Source organism: Bos mutus, chromosome 28, assembly GCF_027580195.1.
Source record: "Bos mutus isolate GX-2022 chromosome 28, NWIPB_WYAK_1.1, whole genome shotgun sequence".
Lineage (NCBI taxonomy): Eukaryota > Metazoa > Chordata > Mammalia > Artiodactyla > Bovidae > Bos > Bos mutus.
Genome location: NC_091644.1, coordinates 18,839,848 through 18,858,605, shown reverse-complemented (window position 1 = coordinate 18,858,605; position 18,758 = coordinate 18,839,848). Strand labels below are relative to the sequence as shown.

The 18,758-nt window shown below is 52.2% G+C and overlaps 1 protein-coding gene across 2 annotated transcripts in view; it reads left to right on the top strand.

Annotated features, from left to right (window-relative positions):
• The window catches only part of ADAMTS14 (ADAM metallopeptidase with thrombospondin type 1 motif 14), a 95,504-nt gene that overhangs the window by 1,439 nt on the left and 75,307 nt on the right, over window positions 1–18,758 (top strand). For both annotated transcript variants that reach the window (XM_070364598.1, XM_070364597.1), the window contains exon 2: window positions 706–1,148. In XM_070364598.1, coding sequence (XP_070220699.1) covers window positions 706–1,148 — 443 coding nt within the window. The remainder of the gene's footprint in view (window positions 1–705; window positions 1,149–18,758) is intronic.

Here is an 18,758-nt window from a genome sequence, read left to right as displayed (position 1 = left end):
TGGAAAAACGTAGAACCTGTATTCCTTCCCTTCCCTCTCCAGCTCCTCTTTTCTCCCTGACGCGTGCCCAGGATGCCCTGAGTTTCTAGGTGTGTTTGTTTTGCCAGCTGTGTTCCAGGAGCTCAGCGAGGAGGGCCCTACCCCAGGCTGGGCTGGTGACTTCAGTTCCCTGGGGAGTTTGGGCACACCCGGCCACCCCTCTCTTTGCCCAGGGGCTTTCGGGGAATTTCCTTTGTAGTGCCCAAAGTTGGAAGGTTTGTTGCTACAGTGACAGGATTCTGTTTGGCATCATTTATTTTCCTCTGCTAAGTGTAACAAAGATCTGGGATTATTGCGAGCAATTTGTGTCTAGCAGTTTATGAACTTGAACACCGATCATCTGAGTGCAGAGATCCAAGAGCTGAGGGAGCACTGGGTGAGAAATGGATGAATTTGGACTAAGGGGGTCCCTCCAAAGTGCAGTCAAGGTTGCAGATCCTTTCCTGTCCCGTGGGGTTTCCAGCTTTGCAACCCTATGGACTGTGCCTGCCAGGCTCCTCTGTCCATGGGATTTTTCAGGCAAGAATACTGGAGTGGGTAGCCATTCCCTTCTCCAGGGGATCTTCCTGACCAAGGAACTGAACCTGCATCTCCCGTGTCTTCTGCATTGCAGGTTGATTCTTTACCTGCTGAGCCACCCGGTAACTCTTTCTTTATTTCCAACAGAGCTGCGCTTCTCAAGAAAACTCAGTGACTATGGTGTGACAGTGCCCTGCAGCACAGATTCTCAGGGACGCTTCCTCTCGCATGTGGTGTCCGGACCAGCGGCAGCCTCCACAGGGAATGTGAAGGGGGATGGGCCGCCCTCACCACTGTCACACTCCGGTCGCCTGCGGGTGGCTCGAAGCCCACTGCGCCCTGAAGGCGTGACCCTGCAGCCTGGCAGGATGGGGCGCTCCTCCCTGTACTTCAACGTCACTGTGTTTGGGGAGGAACTGCACTTACACCTGCGGCCCAACCGCCGACTGGTTGTGCCCGGAGCCTCGGTGGAGTGGCAGGAGGATTTTCAGGAGCTGTTCCGGCAGCCCTTGCAGAGAGAGTGTGTCTACACCGGGGGTGTCACGGGCATGCCAGGGGCAGCTGTCGCCATCAGCAACTGCGATGGATTGGTAAGGGACAAGCCTCTCATCAAGATCCACTCCCCCATCCTCTCCCTCACTTCCCACTGTCCCCCGCTCTGCCCGTGAGCCAGACCAATGTGGTTTTCTCCTTGGCTCCCATGTGTTTGGGATTCCTGTGGGCACGGCCTGAAGTCAGGGCCAAGTCGGGGGCTGTGCTGCTTTCCAGAGAGAACCCCACATGCCCCACTGGCCACAAGGTTCACACTCTGTCGGCTTTAAAGTGGCCAAGATAGGATGGTACCTTATCCTCTTGATCCCCCACCATCTACTGACGCACCGGGACCACAGCTCACTGTCAGGGATCTGAGTATGCATGCATGCAGGTGTGAGGCAGGTGGGCTTTGCTGGAGCTGGGTCCTGGCTGCGCCGCTCCTGAGCCACAACGCTTTGGATATGTCACTTGCCCTCTGGTGGTCCTTTCCCTCACGTGTGGAGCAGTGTTTAATCTGCACGTATTTACTGTACGTGCTCCTGTCCAGCCTGGCGGATATGGCACCGCCTAAGACAGACATGGCCCCTGCCCTCCCGGACCTGATGTGCTGGTGATGACAATATGACCGACCTCACCAGGCAGCATGGCCAGTGGATGGCACCTGCTTGGCACATGGTCAAGGCTGCCGGTATCAGCTGCTGTTACTCTCTTTACTACTGTGTCCTTTCTCATGCCCCACTGTCTCTGGCCCTGAAACCAGCCTGCTCTTCTGTGGCTCTCTGCTCTGAGTTCCCTTTCTTAGGACTCTGTCCTCCCAGGCACAGGGAACCTCCTGCTATTTGGTTCCATGTTGCAAACCAGAAAGCCACAGGTGGCTTCTGTCCTCCTCACACTCAACTGCTGCCGGATCCCATTCCCCTTGCTGCTCCGTCTGCTGTGTCAGGCCCTCATGAGCCTCCATGGCAGCCTCAGGGCCTGGATGGGTGCTGTTTTCATGGTCTCTGCTTTACCAAGCACAGGCTGATATGTCCACGAAAGGACCTGCCCGTGCCTCTGCCTTTCGGCTTTAAGAAAGGGATGAATCAGATGGTTCAATTGTAAGGGGGCTTCTTTCCTCACTGGCAGGGCTAGGAGCATTTCTTACCATTTTCCCATTCTTAAGAAGTGTCTTCCTGCTCAATGTCATGGCTCCTTTGTCTAGATCAGTGTTTCTCAATCTTTTTTTTCATTATCATCCCCCGGAGGAGCTTTTTGGATACGTTTCCTCTAATTGCTCCCCGATGAAACCCTAATACCATAACTATATTGAATATGTCTTTCAACTCTGTATATCTATGTTTTATGTATAAAATGAGTGAATTTTTTTGCTTCCCAAAGAATCAATTTTTGCCCATTGGAAACACCAGAGCCCCACTGAAAGGCAGGGTCTAGGCAGTGGTTGTTTCTTAGAGTGGAGTGTATACCAGAATCACCTGGAACATGAGGGTTCTGTGGAGCAGACTTGGAGGAACCCAGATGGAAGGCCAGCTGTGAGGAGGCTGAAACCTTGTCCTGCCGCCAGGGTGAGCCTTGGCTGCCAGCCCGCCCTGGCTCAGCAGTCCAGGGACTCTCCTCAGCAGGAGCCCTCAGTCAGCCTTGGCTAGCACTGTGCTGTGGCCACCGGTTTTGGTTGAAAATCCAGAGTGACATGGGAAGTCACCCAGAGACGCAGTGTCTTTATAGACAGAACGCACCAGGGCATGTCGGTGGCTTGGGCTGAAGGACAAGGTTACCTGAAGTCATCAGTCACATGGGCTGTAAGCTGTTTGGTGACAGAGATGGTCTCCTTGACCACCTCCATTAATGTCTATGGGGATCTGAACAAAGGCGTGAGTGGTGATCGTTGCCAGTAATAGATAGCTACCCACCCTCTTTGCACTCTGGAAACCCTGTCATTGAAGCAGCTCAGCAGGCGTTGACAAGTGGGCACTGGATGCTTAGCTGACATTGATGACTTGTGGTGGCCTCTGAGTAAATGTTCTCATTGGCTGTGTGTGACCTGGGCAGGCCACTCCCCCTCTCTGGGCTTATTCCTCTCATTTGTCCAAGGAGGGGCTGCCCTCGCTGCTTGCGGGCAGATGGAAATCTATTCTGTGTGACATTTGCAGAAGTTGGATCCGGTGTTGGAGGCTATCCACAGATAGGCTTCTGGAAGCCTGTTCCGCAGTAGAACTGAGGCTCCAGGAGTGGCTTGCCTGGTCCCCTTGCCTTTGGTGGGAGGAAGAAGTGGACATCATGGGCTGGGCCCCTGCCTGTGCCCTCAGCTGTCCCCAGAGACCAGTCCCTAAGTCCAGCTCTTGGGAATCTCCCCGACCAGTTCCCTGGCAGGGATCACGGTCCAGCACAGAGGCCCGCTGCCCAGGCAGGGATTTCCTCACTTCCAGTCCCTTCCAGAAAACTGCCCTGTGTCCCGTGAGATCAGATGTTCTTCACGCTCACCCAGCTGAGTCACCTTGGGGTTCAGAGTCCACAGTGCAGCCCTTCTGATGATCAGATTTAACTCTGCATCTTTACGTGCCCTCTGGATTTTAACCCCATATCTTAAATACTAAATACAGTCATTCATTCTGGAAAAATACGTAATGAGAGCTGGCCACAGGCAGGCTCCACAGGGAGACTGAAGAAAGTGCAAGAGACACAAATAAGAACAGTGACGGTCACCAGCCACAGCCGCAGCCCAGGTGCAGCACACATACGTCATGTGCGCCGTTAAGCTCATCCATTACGTAGGTGGGGAAACTGAGTCATGGGAAGGAGATGCGATTATTATTGTTGTTTTAGCAAAGATGATATTTGAACTGGGCCTTGAAGGATGAATAGAAGTTTGTTAGGGCCAGTGGGTGAGGAGGGCGTTCTGGGCAGAGGAAAGAGCTTGCCAGCATGCTGGTGGGGCCAGGAAGGGGATCCTAGAAGACACACTGGGCAGGTGGGCCCTGCTCTGACCTTGAAGGAAGCACAGGAAGGGAGAGGGGGCCCAGGGCAGCGATGTGGCCACCTGTCATCTGAGAAGAGTCTGGGCCACGTGTTGGGAGACGTGACTGTGTGATCCCAGGCAAGCTACCGTGCTCTGGGCCTCCCTTGCCTCCTGGGTGTATCCTGGAGCCTGGACTGGATACGCTCAGAGCCCTTCCACCTCTGGCATTGGTACTTTGTGACACAGGGCAGGCGTTGCTGGAGAAGCCCCTTCCTGGCGGGGCCTGGGATCTGTTCTTACCAGGTCTGGGCAGGGCAGCAGGTGCAGAAATGAAGGACATCAGTCCTGAGCTTGGCCCTTATGGCTGGGCAGACCTTCTAGTTGTAAGTGGTCTGAGCAAACCCTCCTTTGTGTGGACAGACTTGCAGCCGTTTGGACTTGAGCTGTTCTGGTAAAAGCGCTGTGTCTAAATGGGTGACTTGATCCTCATTTCCAGCTGGAATCTGCAGTGGGAGGCAGTGACATGACCTCTTCCACTTCTCCTGTCATCCCAGAGTCACTCACCATGGGCACCGGGACAGACATAGGTGGCTTTTGTGCACTGCGGTTAAATTCATACCTGAAACTGAGGAGCAGGCACTTTGGCTTACTTCCTACTGGCTCTGCTGGAAGACCCAGTGTGTCAGAGTCGGGAGGGGGTCAGAGGAGGAACTCAAGAATGAGGAAGCTAGGATCCCTGCCCTGGATGAGTCTGGAGGGTAATGGGACTCAGACATAAAAGCAGACAGACTGCAGTCTTGTGAGGCAGCAGGGGGAAGACCCATTTGTTTTGATTAGGTCATCAAGGAAGACTCCTAGAGGAGGTGGCATTGGCTCAAGACTGTTCAGACATTATAAACACAAAAGAAAGTGTCAAGCCCTTGGTCAGCAAGAGATAACTGCTGATACAGGGCGTTCTTAAGGATGTGTAGGGGAGGAGAATAAGGGATGTGGCGAGGCCCAGTCGAACCTGTAGAGGGCTTCCTCTGGGGTTGGGGGCAGCTGTCAGACACTAGGGTCCCAGATTGGGAGTGGGCCCAGGCAGTGACAGCAACCTGCTGGACCACTCTGCAGGGCTGCTCTTGGGGAGCAAGAGAAGCAATCAAAAGCGGCAGTCCCCTCAATGTTCCTGTGACCCTAAACCTCAGGGTCTCTAGGCAGGGAGGTCCTGGGTCATCTCAGGACCCCTGGCTGGGGGCAGATGCAGAATAGACCCTCTGCTAGCAACTGTGGCTCTGAAGTCCTGGGAAGCACATGAAAGCCTGGGGTGGGGGCCTCTTTCTGAGTCCTGGAGGGATTGTGGGTTGCAGGAATGGGGTCAGCAGAGTGGGGCCCCTGTGAACCATCTGGAACCCAGGCTGCCAGCCTCCTGCAGGCCATTTACCCCACTGCTGTCTCTGCCTCCTGGGGTTGAGCCTCGCCACCTCTGCACTGGGGTGATGGGGGCCAGACTGCCTCACATCCTCCCTTTGCCCTCAGTGCCCCTGTGAGTCACGGGCCTGGCGCGGAAGCAGCCGCACGTGGAAGATTTGTCACCATCTGGTTCTGTTTTCCACCCTCTGTAGAACGTGCATTTTTAACGGGTTACAGAGGAGACAGACCCCTGGCAGGCAGTGTGGGGAGAGGGCAGGGGAGGCTGATGTCGGCTCTGCTTCCTGCCCCTGCCTAATGTGGAAGACCCAGCAGCATTCTGAGCCTCGGTCCTTTTGTCTTTAAAATGGAATCACAGTGCCTGGTGGAGGGAGTGTGTATTGGGGATAGACGGTTTAAATGGTCCAGGGTTTCTCAGTGAGGTGATGAGATGTCCTAAACTTGTGGTGGTGGTTGCACAACTTTATGCAGATACTAAAAACTATCACATCTGTACTTTAAATGGGTGAATTGTATGGTACATGAATTATGGTTCAATAAAGCTGTTATCAATACTACTTGGCCTATGGAAAGCCCGGTAACAGGCGTTTTTAGTCATTAGGAGGAAAAATGATTTTTAGTCATTAGGGTGGCAGAAATTGTGGGGTCGCTCTACTCTAGTGCAGATTAGCTGTGTGACCTTAAATAGATTTCTAAATCTCTCTGTGCTTGATATTCCTCATCTTTAAGGAGGCAAGGAGAACAGTCATCTATAGGGTTGTTCAGAGGATTGAATAAGATAAGTAAAAAAGTGAAGTGTCTGATATATGGTGCAGCCTTAAAATATGGGGATTGTTAATAGTAACATTTATTGTTTTTATAGTAATTACAACAGTAATTACAGTTGTCATTAATGGTGAGAAATAACTGCTGCTGCTGCTAAGTCGCTTCAGTCGTGTCCGACTCTGTGCGACCCCATAGACGGCAGCCCACCAGGCTCCCCCGTCCCTGGGATTCTCCAGGCAAGAACACTGGAGTGGGTTGCCATTTCCTTCTCCAATGCATGAAAGTGAAAAGTGAAAGTGAAGTAGCTCAGTCGTGTCCGACTCTTAGCGACCCCATGGACTGCAGCCTACCAGGCTCCTCTGTCCATGGGATTTTCCAGGCAAGAGTACTGGAGTGGGGTGCCATTGCCTTCTCCGAGAAATAACTGTAAATATTGTTAAAGTCCCTTGTACTGCAGTGGTATGTGGATTATCAATGCTCTCTGATGTAAGCCCTAGGCTACCTCTGGTTCCCAAGTTGGCCAAGCCCTGCCTCCCCTCTGCTACAGCAACTTTCTCTGCAGAATGAGTCACATGGTGCTTGTTCAGTGCATGGGAGTGTGTAATGACTGGTCTGTAAAAGCCCCTGGAGAGATACTTTCCAGGGCAGGTGGATACTGGGAGGTGCCAAGTGGAGCATTCTGTTAACAATTTGTGGGCCCCTTGCCCCAGCCAGGTCCTTGACTGGGCTCTGGTGATGCAGGGTTGAAACACACCCCTTTCTCTCTATACTCCAGAACCCACAATTTAAAGAGAAGACAAATAATGCACAGTAGACAGCATAAAACAAGTTCTGCATAAGGTACTTGGTAGGTGTCCTGCAGGTGAGTACTAAAGAATGGTGCTCAGGGAAGTCTTCTTTACCAACTGAGCTGAGACCTGGGTTTGACCCCTGGGTCAGGAAGATCCCCTGGAGCAGGAAATGGCAAACCACTGTAGTATTCTTGTCAGGGAAATCCCATGGACAGAGGAGTCTTGTGAGCTGCAGTTCATAGGGTCGCAAAGTCGGGCACAACTGAGTGACTAACTCAACTCAGGGAAGGTTTCACAGTGGAGGGTACTTTTGGGCCGAGTATAAAGGCATAAAAGCATCAATAAGAGCTTTTAAAGCTAAGAGGTAGGAACTGTAGGCATTCATAGGGAGGGAAATCCTGTGTCTTCATAGGATTCAGGAAATGGTGAGTCTTCACAGCTCTCCATGGAAGAAGGGAGTGATGAAAATGTAGTTTAGAGAAGCTGTGCCTCACTGTGGAGCTTAGCCTTGCCCCGTGGCCGTAGGGAGCCATGGGAGGATGGTAAGCAGAAGTCACATTCGTATCTGGGGACGATGCTAATCTTCCCAGCTGCATCCCAGCACAATGCCATTGTAGCAGGTTTGCCTGCAACTCACTGGTGTCTTTGTGCCAATATCCATCCTTGCCCTGGGTTTGCTCCTTGCTGGTTAGGGAGTAAGTGAGCTTTCCTGACAGTTCCTTGGGAAGCCCCTGGCCCTGCCTTGCTGTCTGTGCCTGTCCTGGGATGTGGAGTATGAGGCTTGGAGTTTCAGAGATGCCCTCATCCAACCATCCAGCATGCCTGTCCCCATACGTCTTGACCTGCGGGCTGCCTGTCTCTACACGTCTGTGCCAACAGCCATGGGAGGGGCAGGGGATATCTTGCCCTGCACTGATGCAGAGGTTGTCGTCTTGTGCCACGTGCCCCTCCAGCCTTGGTGGTGGTGCCTGCTCTGCAGACCCCCAGCTGGGCTGGTGGGTTGTCACGTCCTTTTGCAGACCCTGCCTCTGCTCATTCTGTTCACACCTCCCACAGGGCTCTCCCCTTCCCTCTGCTGAGGCATCTGCCATCTTGGCCACCCGCTTCCCAGAACTCAAGAACTGTCTGATTTCTCTGAGTGCTGAGCACGGGACTGGGCTCATGATACAAGGGAGGTCATGACTTCAGGAGCAGGGCGTAACACAAGAAAGAGAAGAGGGCCAAGCGCTAGGGGAGAGGTGGGGCTGCGGCAAACTCCTGTTTGAAGGGAGTGGCAGTCTGGTATCACATTTAAGTATTTTAAGGGGAAATCAGAAATAGAGATCTTTAAGCAAAGTACTCTATATTTTAAGACAGGATGTGGGCCCAATATAGCAATATGGCATGTTTTGTTTTTTTTTGGCCAGTGAGCTGTACATGCAGGGGATGAGACCACGACCCCTGCAACCAGACTGCCTTGGTTGCAATCCCAGCCTTACCTTTTTCCTGCTGTGTGGCCGTGGGCGATTGCTGAGCCTCTCTATGCCTCCGTTTCCTCATCTGTAAAGTGAGGATGACATTAGTCACTCTATAAGAGTTGTCATGTGTGCAAAGGGCTCTTTTAGCCTAGTACCTGATAGGTTTCAGCCCTTGCTATTGGATGATGTAGATTTATTGGTTGAGTCTGCCAGTCTCAGGGATTGGGTGTGGGACAGAAGAGGAGAGGAAGTCAAGAGCACCCCAGTTTTCTGTGTGACACCCCCAGAGGGGTCTCTGGGCCTTCAGCTGGGAGGGCAGAGCCCGTTGCTCCCAGCCTCACCCAGGACTGTTCATTTTTTCTCAGGCTGCAGCTTGCTCCTTGCCCCAGTTTGCGTTCTTCCCCTGGAACATTCCCATTAGTCTCCTGAAGGCCAGGGTCTGAGCCTAGTGACCTGTGTGTCTGTACGACCCCAGCACCTGCCGCAGGGTAGACCTCCAGTGGATGCTGTGTGAGCCGACGGATGAGAGAGGGAACACGGGCGTCTTGCTTTCAGAAGCAGCATGAAGCTCATGTTGGCATCTTCTCACCCCCGCCAGAGACGGAGGAGCAGCGTGCCTGGGCTCGGGGATAGGAGGAATCGTGTAGCCACCTTTGCAGTCGTTCTCCCAGACAGACCCCAGGCAGGTGGGTTGATCTCTCTGAGCCTCAGTTTCTGTATCTGTAAAGTGGCATCCCTGCCTTGTAGTTTTGCTGATTAGAAATCAGGCATTTAAAAGTGGTGCCTCAGCACCCAGAACAGTAAGTGGCAGCATTTGCTACTATTATTGTGAATCTCTTGGGATAAATACGGAAACTGTGGCAGGTTCCACAGTGGGTTTGCTTCCAGACCCCTGGGTGCTCATTCTAGTGCTCTTGCTTCCCAGAAGGCCAGTGCGGCCTCCGTCTGAGTGGCCCAGGGCCTGGGTCCTGGGTGGTTTTCCACTCCTCAAGGCATCTGATCTTGTAGCCTCGCCGTTCTAGTCACCCCATGGCTGTGCCTTGCTGTCTGCCCTGGGTTAATAATGTGCGTAGGATATGGAGTAGAAGCCAGACATCAGCTCACTGCCACTCCTTCCGAGCAGCGCTGGCCTCCCATTCCAGGGGGGGCTGGTCTGGGGGCTGGTTTTATTTTTCTTCCCTGGCATCTTCAGGTTGGCTGGAGGGAGGGTGGCTTCTGGGCTGCTCTGTGGGCTGGTGAGTGTGGTGGGGGCTGCGCTTGCGTCCCATCTGCCTTCCAGCCTCAGTGTGGTCCAGGCCCAGGGGTGGGCTTTTGGTGAGGACTCGGGGAATTTCCGCATTCCCTGGACCCTGCAGTGGAAAGTTCCCAAGCCATCTGCCAGGCCTGGCCTTCTATCTTCAGCATGCAGGCCTTCCCCTGCCTTTAAAGCCTTAGAAACAACAAGAACAACAGCAAGAGGAAGAACAATGGTAATATTTGTGGACTGCCTCATCTCGGGCAGCTCCAAGGAGCTCCCTATCAGCACAAATAACCCTCATGTTATGAACACCTCCAGCTCAGCTTCATTGCCAGAGTTCACCCTAACTTTGGCCTGAGTGTGGGCAGCTGTAACTGGAAGAGACTTTGGGGGCCTCCCCTCGTCACTTTACAGACAAGGAAACTGAGGCTCAGGGAAGGGAGACTCCCCCAGGGTCACACAGTGGTTACCATCAGGGCCAAGGGGGTTCAGGGCCTTGAGTCCCCATCCAGCGCTCCCCACCCACCCCGCCACGATCCCGTGTAGCCTCTCCTGAGTTAGTAAACAGGAATTGCTCCTCAAGGTCATAAACCCTGTAAGGCCAGGATTCGGTGGCCATGACAATGACTTCAGAACACAGATGCTTAAGGGACTGGTCCATCAATTGCCCCATGGGGGTTGGTCCTGGGAGTCCTTGTGCCTTGTGAGTGGGGGTGTTTGGGAGGCTCCCACTGTAAATGTGAGTGGCTCAACTTCTTCAAGTTGCTGTCCTGAAGACTGGGAAGCCCCTTAAGAGAGAGAGGAAAAAAAAAGCCAGCCTCCCTGTTAGCAGGACTTGACGCTCAGATGAAACCTCCTGGTGCTTGTTGGCGCCAAGTGGCCATTGCACTGTTGTGTCCATTTTCGTAATTTTGGAGGGCAGTGGGCTGCTGTTCTGCACACATTGCTTGTCATGGAACATGAAAACCCTTTCGGTCTCCTTTTCTTCTGCTTTCCATAACGTGGCAGAGAGGTCAGTAGAACAGGCCCTTTTAGAGAAACGTCTGAAGGTAGGAGTGTTTGCTAGGGCACGGTCATTCTGAATGCAAACCTTATTCCCAATGGGTTACTTAAAGCCCTTTGTCAGTTTTCGCTTTTAAGCCAGCCAAATATTTGTACCTTTGATCTGTCCAGAAGACACTTGTACCCCCAGGCTGCCCCGCCCCGCAGGAGAAGTTCATTTCCGTCCCTTGAGGTTGGCAGGAACCCACACTCTGAATTAGCTCCTCCAGCCCAGAGAAACCTCATTGAGCCCTTGATGTTTCGTCACCTCATAATTCACAGTCCCGAGGCTGTCCGCTGAGCCACAGCCACATTTTGTGAGAGAGGTCTCTCTCATTAAGGGCCCAAGAGGGTTCATTTTGGAAACTTGGATTCGAGGATGTCTGCTGAAGGTGATTTTGTTCCGAAGTTGGTCCTGTGTTGTGGATCATTATTTGTCCCCCGATGGAGAAGCTCACATCTAGAAGAGGGACAGACAGACTTATCTGGGAGGGGTAGAGCATCTGCCAGGAACCACTGGAGGGGGCAGTGATGGGTACATTTAAGCTGGGCCGGAAGGGATCCACAGAGCTGTCCGCAGGGCACAGGCACGAGACCAGCGTGGACAAGCATGGGTCCCAGTACAAAACAGGCCCCATTTGGCTTCAGCAGGGGAGATTTTTGTCGCTAATAATCCCCAAAGGGAAACAAACAGGGCTTGACAAGAATAACAAGTGGTGGGGTGGTCCAAGGGCGATGGCAGTGCCCTCCCTAACGGCCTCCCCGCTTCCATCCATGCCCCTGGCCATCTCTTTACCATCAGCAGCCAGAGCAGTCTTGTTGGAGCCAAGTCCTCCCATGATACTCCTCCCAGAGAAGCCAAGCAGGCCCTGGGCAGCCTCCCTCCTTCCAGGCTGCCTGTGACACCCCTGGCATCCCTCCATGGCCCTTGCACTCTCCTCCTTCCCCAGATGCTGCATGCACCCACCCCTCATCTCACCCCTCCAGGGTCCCCTCTTAGTGACATCTTCCCTGACCCCCTTATTTAAAATTTCAACCTCCAGTTCTCTCCTCTGCTTCTTGTTTCCCCATGGGTGTACCATGTTCTTATGGATCGCCTGTCTCACCTCTGATGAAGGTCAGCCCCAGGTGAGGAGGGATTTTTGCCTGTGTCCCCTGCACACCTGGAATGGGGTCTGCTCAGCAATCATCTGAGGAATGAATGAGTGGTATGACAGACAAAGGTTTAGGAGAAGTAAACTGCAGAGATGTAAGTGAACTAGTAGAGTCAGTGGGGAACCTGGTGAGTGGCATGAGTGACTGGGACGTGGGCATTTGAACTGCTAGTAATAGGGGTTAACACAAACAAGCTCTGGGGAAGTGTCAGAGTTCTAAAACATTTGGAAAACATGCTAATGGTGCCGGGCCCTGGGCAGGGTTAAGGATAACAATGGGCCTCATTTGATGGTGCTTTTTAGCTAATGTGGTTTTGTCCACTTGTCCCCCTGTAGAGGAAGGCTGCTGCTGCTGCTGCTGCTAAGTCGTTTCAGTCGTGTCCGACTCTGTGCGACCCCATAGACGGCAGCCCACCAGGCTCCCCCGTCCCTGGGACTCTCCAGGCAAGAACACTGGAGTGGGTTGCCATTTCCTTCTCCAATGCATGAAAGTGAAAAGTGAAAGTGACGTCGCTCAGTCGTGTCCGACTCTATGCAGCCCCATGCACTGCAGCCTACCAGGCTCCTCCGTCCGTGGTATTTTCCAGGCAAGAGTACCAGAGTGGGTTGCCATTGCCTTCTGTCTCTGGTAGAGGAAGGCAGTGATGCCTAAATGTTGTCAGGAGCCTGTCAGGAGTTCAGGCATCTAGATACACTCATCTTTCCATTCTCCTGTGCTCACGTGCCTTCTGTAGGGCCCTCTGGAGTAGGCTGATGTCAGGGTGGATCAGAGGGGAGCCCTGGCCTCTGTGACCTGCTGAGGCCCAGCCCTCAGCTGTAGCTGCACCTTTTCCTGGCGCCACCCCGCCATCCTCTGGCTTTCATCTGAGCTGTAGAGTTCAGGCCTTGATGCGGGGAACCATTCCCCAGCTCAGGGCCTGGCAGCCACACTGCCTCCTGGCATTTGAGGGCTGGTTCCTGTCTCCTCGTCTTGAAGCCCCCACTGCTGCCAGGACTTTGGGCCAACCAGGGGGCCAGGCAGAGCTCCTAACCCAAGCTTGGTGGGCCATCCATGGTGGTGATAGAAGGGTAAGCCTCAGAGCCACGTGGCTCCTGGGCATGGGGAATGGAAACTGGTGGCGGCTGCCAGCCTGGCAAGGTCTGCCCTGGACCCTGGCTTGGCTCCAGGGTGGGGGTTTGCCGCACAAAGGGACTCTCTGAGCACCTGCAGGTGAGGCCCTGCCCTGCTGCTGGGCCAGGACCCCTGCTGCTGGGAGGAGGGGCATCATAAAAAGCGAGCGCCCTCCCTTTAAGCACATTTGCCAAGCTGGAAGAAGTTGCAAGAAGATCTAAGCAACTCTGTCCTCCATGGGGCCAGAGGACAGAATCACTCACTGCTTTCAGCAGCAGCAGCATCATAGTAAAGATATTGTTACTAATTATCCTCAATCTGCACCGTGGGCTCCTAACTGGTGGGTTGTGACATCATTGACTGGCCACTGGCCACACCACCACAGATTCCCTCCCTGCTTCCCAGACACACTCAGCTCAGGGCAGTTTTAGCAACTCACTCTTCACTCACAGTGGAGTGGCACCTTGAGGGGAGAGGGTGGTGAGGTTCTGAGACAGCACCTAAGGCATAGATCACATTTGGTCCAGGTGATGCTTGGCCATGCTCAGCCCAGGGAGATGCTCATGGTGTAACAGGTGTGCAGTCACCCGGCCTGTCTGGACTTCCCTTCCCCGCATCCCATTCGGTCAGGGCGTGTACTCATCGTCCTTTGTCCCCTCTCTGTCTTTCTTGCCCATTTCCTGTATAATGGCAAACTAATTCTGGTCAAACACTGCCTGCTGCTACTGCTCTCTTTGTGAAACATGATCACTTAAACATCCATTTGGTACCATTACACCATTTGGAAGCTTCCAGAATTGAGGCCAGGGGTTCTGAGCCCTGGCTGCACATTAGATTCACCTGTGCGGGTTTGAGACACTACTGATTCTTGCTCCCCCGACCCCACCACAGATGTAATTCATTTGTCTGGGCTGTGGCCTGGGCATCAGGCATGCTGCAGATTCCACAGGTGATACCAATGGGCATCAAGGAGTCAGACCCACTGCAATAGCGTTCTGGAAAAGTCTGCTTTGTGTTTGATGGAAAAGGTGGGGAATCAGGAGAGCCAGGCTGAAGAAGGAAGGAAAGGGAAAGGCTGCCTTGCCTGCTGCTGGGCCTCAGGAGGGGACATTTTCCCCTCATTATATCATTCCCTTTAGTTTCAAGAGTGGAAACTGAGGCTTAGAAAGCATCACCCAGCAGCTTGAGTTGGAGCAAACTCTGGAAGATAGTGAAGGACAGGGAAGCCTGGTGTGCTGCAGTCCATGGGGTCTCAGAGAGTGAGACCCGACTTAGCGACTGAACAACAACAGCCCAGCTGGGAAGGGTGCTGGCTGGGTCCCAGCCACAGGTGTTTCACTCACGGTGTAGCTGCTACATCCTTTACAAGGGGGTTGGGTGATAGCAGACGGGGGCGACACTGGGTTTATTTCCTTTTAAACTTTGTTTTAAAATCATTGTTGTGTAATTTTTAGTTGCTCATTGTAGCAGGCAAGCATTCTGTGCAGAATCATCTTTCCTGTTTAGATAGGGGAATCAGAAAAGTTAGAAGACACCTAAACGTTTATAGAGAAGGAAATTGCCTACAACTTCACACTTGGGTGGTGCATTTCCACTAACCTGTTGTCAGCCTGCTGCTGCTGCTGCTGCTAAGTCACCTCAGTCGTGTCCGACTCTGTGCGACCCCATAGACGGCAGCCCACCAGGCTCCCCCATCCCTGGGATTCTCCAGGCAAGAACACTGGAGTGGGTTGCCATTTCCTTCTCCAATGCATGAAAGTGAGAAGTGAAAGTGACGTCGCTCAGTCGTGTCCGACTGTTAGCGACCCCATGGACTGCAGCCTACCAGGCTCCTCCGTCCATGGGATTTTCCAGGCAAGAGTACTGGAGTGGGGTGCCATTGCCTTCTCCGTTTGTCAGCCTGTGTTCCTTTTAAAAATTTTTGTTGGAGTATAGCTGCTTTCCAATGTTGTGTTAGTTTCTGCTGTGCAGCAGAGTGAATCTGTTACACTATACATATATCCACTCCTTTTTAGATTTCCTTCCCATTTAGATCACCACAGAGCACCGAGTCCCCTGTGCTGTATAGTAGGTCCTCATTATTTATCTATTTTGTACGTTCCCAATCTCCCAGTCCATCCCACCGTCTACTCCCCACCTTGATAACCGTAAGTTTGTTCTCTACATCTGTGACTCTATTTGTCTGCCCAAGTTCTTTCTCACATTTACGATTCCTGTGAACCAGCCTCTTCTTAGTAAGGACTTTTTCCTTAAGGATGCTTAACCATTGGTATTTTTTCTCAGGGATTTCTTCCTGTGTACAGACAGGGGATCTGAGCAGGTCAAAGCCAGGTTGCAGTGGAGCCAGGACTAGGGGTGAACCATCCGTAGTTCCAGAATGTTGCTCCCTTCATGAGCCACTGGTAGTCCCAGGCCCACTTTGAATCATAGTCGTGCTAATCATGGCAGCAAACTCTAACACTTAGACAGCTGTGTTGCTGGCTCAGACTGTTCTAGATTCTCCATGTGTGTTTCTCCAAGCAACTCATAAGATCAGTACCCTTATAGTCGTGAAGCGCAGGGATGTTTAGTAACTTGTCCAGGACTCCATGGTTTGAACCATGGCAGGCCCCAGGGATCCTGGCTCTAGGGTCTCTGTATTGAGCCACTACATTGCTTCTTCTTGAGCAGGATCTTTGCTGCCAATGGCATGGGCCCACCACAGCTTCCCTAGCCTTTCACCTGGCAGCTCCCATGGTATGGGGCCTGCAGAGGTCGTGACCCTGGGAGTGGGCCGAGCCGGCAAGGGTTCATCCCAGATAACTGCCTCCAGCTGGTGGAGGCTTTCAGTTTCCTGTGTCTCTTCTGAGCCTCGGGCGGTTCTGGGGCTCTGATGCCGCCCGTGTGGGGTGTGTGTTGCTCTCTGCGGCCAAGCCTGGCAGCTCCCAGCTCCATCCTCCGAGGGTGCCTTCCTCCGGCCTGTCCCCGGGGCTGCAGCTCGGCGTGAATCAGCGTTCAGACTCTCCTTGGCTTGGGCCCAGGCCTTGGCAGCCCAGCGTCCAGCAGAGCTCCTGTGGCTTGGGGCTTCACATCAGGTTTGAATTATGTGGAATCTCAGCGTCCGCAGGCTTTCATCCTGGCTGTGCTGAGTCACGCTTCCGTGGAGCAGGCAGCCTGTAGCCTCCTGCGTGTGAGTCGGCTGAGGGCATGTGTGCTGTTCGCCTGCTTGTGTGTTGTGTCTCTGTGTGTATTGTCCTTTCTGTGCTCTGGGTGCTGCGTGTCCCTTGTTTCCGTGTGTATATGTAATTTCTCTGTCTGTCTCGTATCTCTCTGTGCATACCAGCCTTATTAACGGCTTTATTGAGATACAGTCTACATACCATGCAAATCACCCACTTAATGTGTACAGTTGAGTGGATTTTTATTAAATGCACAGAGCCATGTAATTATCGTGTATCTGTGCTCAGTCTTGTCTGACTCTTTGCGACCCCATGGACTGTAGCCCACCAGGCTCCTCTCTCTATGCGATTTTCCAGGCAAAAATACTGGGGTGGGTTGCCATTTCCTCCTCCAGGGGATCTTTCTGACCCAGGGATCGAACCTGCGTTTCCTGAATCTCCTGCGTTGGCAAACAGATTCTTTACCACTGCACCACCTGGGAAGCCCATGTAATTATTACCATGTTCAATTTTAGAACATTTTCACTATCTAAAAAAGAAGCTCTGTGTCTTTTATCCGCACCCATCACCCCAAATTCATTACCTCAGCCCCTGGCAGCCACTAATCTATTTTCTGTCTCTATAGATTTCCCTGTTTTAGACTTTTACATGAATGGAATTGTATAATATGTGACTGTTTGTGACTGACTTCTTTCACTTAGCGTAATGTTTTCAAGATTCATCCACGTTGTAGAATTTTTCAGCATGTCTTTCTTTTTTACGGCTGAATAACATTCCATTGTACAGACACACCACCTTTTGCTTATCCATTCATCTGCTGATGGGCACCTGGGTTGTTTCACATCTTGGCTACAGTGGACACTGTGTAAAGGTTTTTGCAGACTTACGTTTTCATTTCTCTTGAGTTTATACTGAGTAGAATTGCTGGCTCATGTGGAAGCTCTGTTTAATATTTGGTGAACTGCCAGACTGTTTTCCAAAGCGGCTGCATCATTTTACGTTCTCACCAACAATGTATGGGGGTTACAGTTTCTGCACATCCCTGTCAACACTTGTTAGCCTCTGGCTTTTTGATTCTAGCCATCCTTGTGGGTGTGTAGTATCTCATGGTGGTTATGATGTGCATTCCCGTAATGACTGATGATGCTGAGCATCTTTTCATGTGCTTAACGGCCATTTGTATGTCTTCCTTAAAGAAGTGCTCAGATTCTTTCCCCATTTTTATTTCTTTTTTTTCTTTGCTTTATTTTTGTTTTGAAAATTTACGTATTTATTAATTTATTTATTTGACTGTGCCGGGTCTTAGTTGCAGCAAGCAGGATCTCAGTTGCGGTTTGTGGGACTGAACCTGGGCCCCCTGCATTGGGAGCATGGCGTCTTAGTCACTGGACCACCAGAAAGTCCCTCTATCCCCAGTTTTAAATTGGGCTGTCTTTTTATTATTGAGCAGTAAGTGTTCTTCATATATGTTAGATATGTCACTCATAAGGAGAGCTGAGGCTGGTTTCTTGTGTTTTTATACCCCACCATCAAGCCCAGCATGCAGTAGATGCTTCATGAAAACATGAGGGCCTATTGAGGGAGGAAAGGATGGCCTCAGGGTATAGGGGTTTGTGGGTAGGGCTGCCCCCCAACACTTGTCATGAATCAGAGACAGTGCCCCAGGGTGATCTCTCAGAGGGGCTGGTCCCTGCAGGCTCTGTTGGATGCATCTTTCATCCAACAGACTTAACAAAACCATGAGGGAGGTTGGAAGACTTGCAAAAACCTAATCCCTGGGGTCCACCTGTCCCCTTGATTTTTGACTTGAGCAACTAGGCAAAAGAGTGTCATTTGCTGAGATGGGGAAGGCAAGGGGAGGAATAGGTCTGCTTTAAAGGTTGAGGTGCCCACCGGAAGCCCAGGGTCTCTATCAAGGAGGCTGTTGGACATTCCTCTGTGGAATTCTGGGAGGGGTCAGGGCTGAGGATGTAATTTGGGAGGTATCTGCAAATACATGATATGTAAAGCTGTGGGATCAGGGGAAGTCCCCAGGGAGCATGTGTGTGGCTGGAGGAGCTGAGAGAGACCGGGACAAAGAAACAATGTCTTGCTCTGAACACGTGAGGTCTCAGGTGACTATGACGAGGGCAGTTTCCAGGAAGTACTGGTTCTAGAAGCCCCACTGGGGTGGATGGAGGAGAGGTACAAGGCACAGAAGTGGAGGCAGTGAGAAGCGTGGACAGCTGTGCTGTGGAGGGAAAAAGAGACCCTGGCCATAGCTGGCAGGGCTGGGAGGGAATTTCACAGAGATCAAGTGCATTCATGTATCAGCGAAATGATCCAGGAGAGAGGGAGGGCCTGGTGATGCTGAAAAGAGGGATGCTAATTGCAGGATCAGCGTCAGGTTCACCTGAGAGCTCTGGCCCCTGATTTCAAGGAGACCCGTGGGCACCACGAGCATTTCCTCTGTCAGTGTGCAGACGTGGAGTGGGTGGAGACTTGGGTTGAACCAGGACAGAGGCTTCTCTGGGAGAGCAGGATGGAGGGAAGAGTGGAAGAGAGTTATGAGTGTTTGCAGAACTATTATGTATCATGATGGAGAAGTCC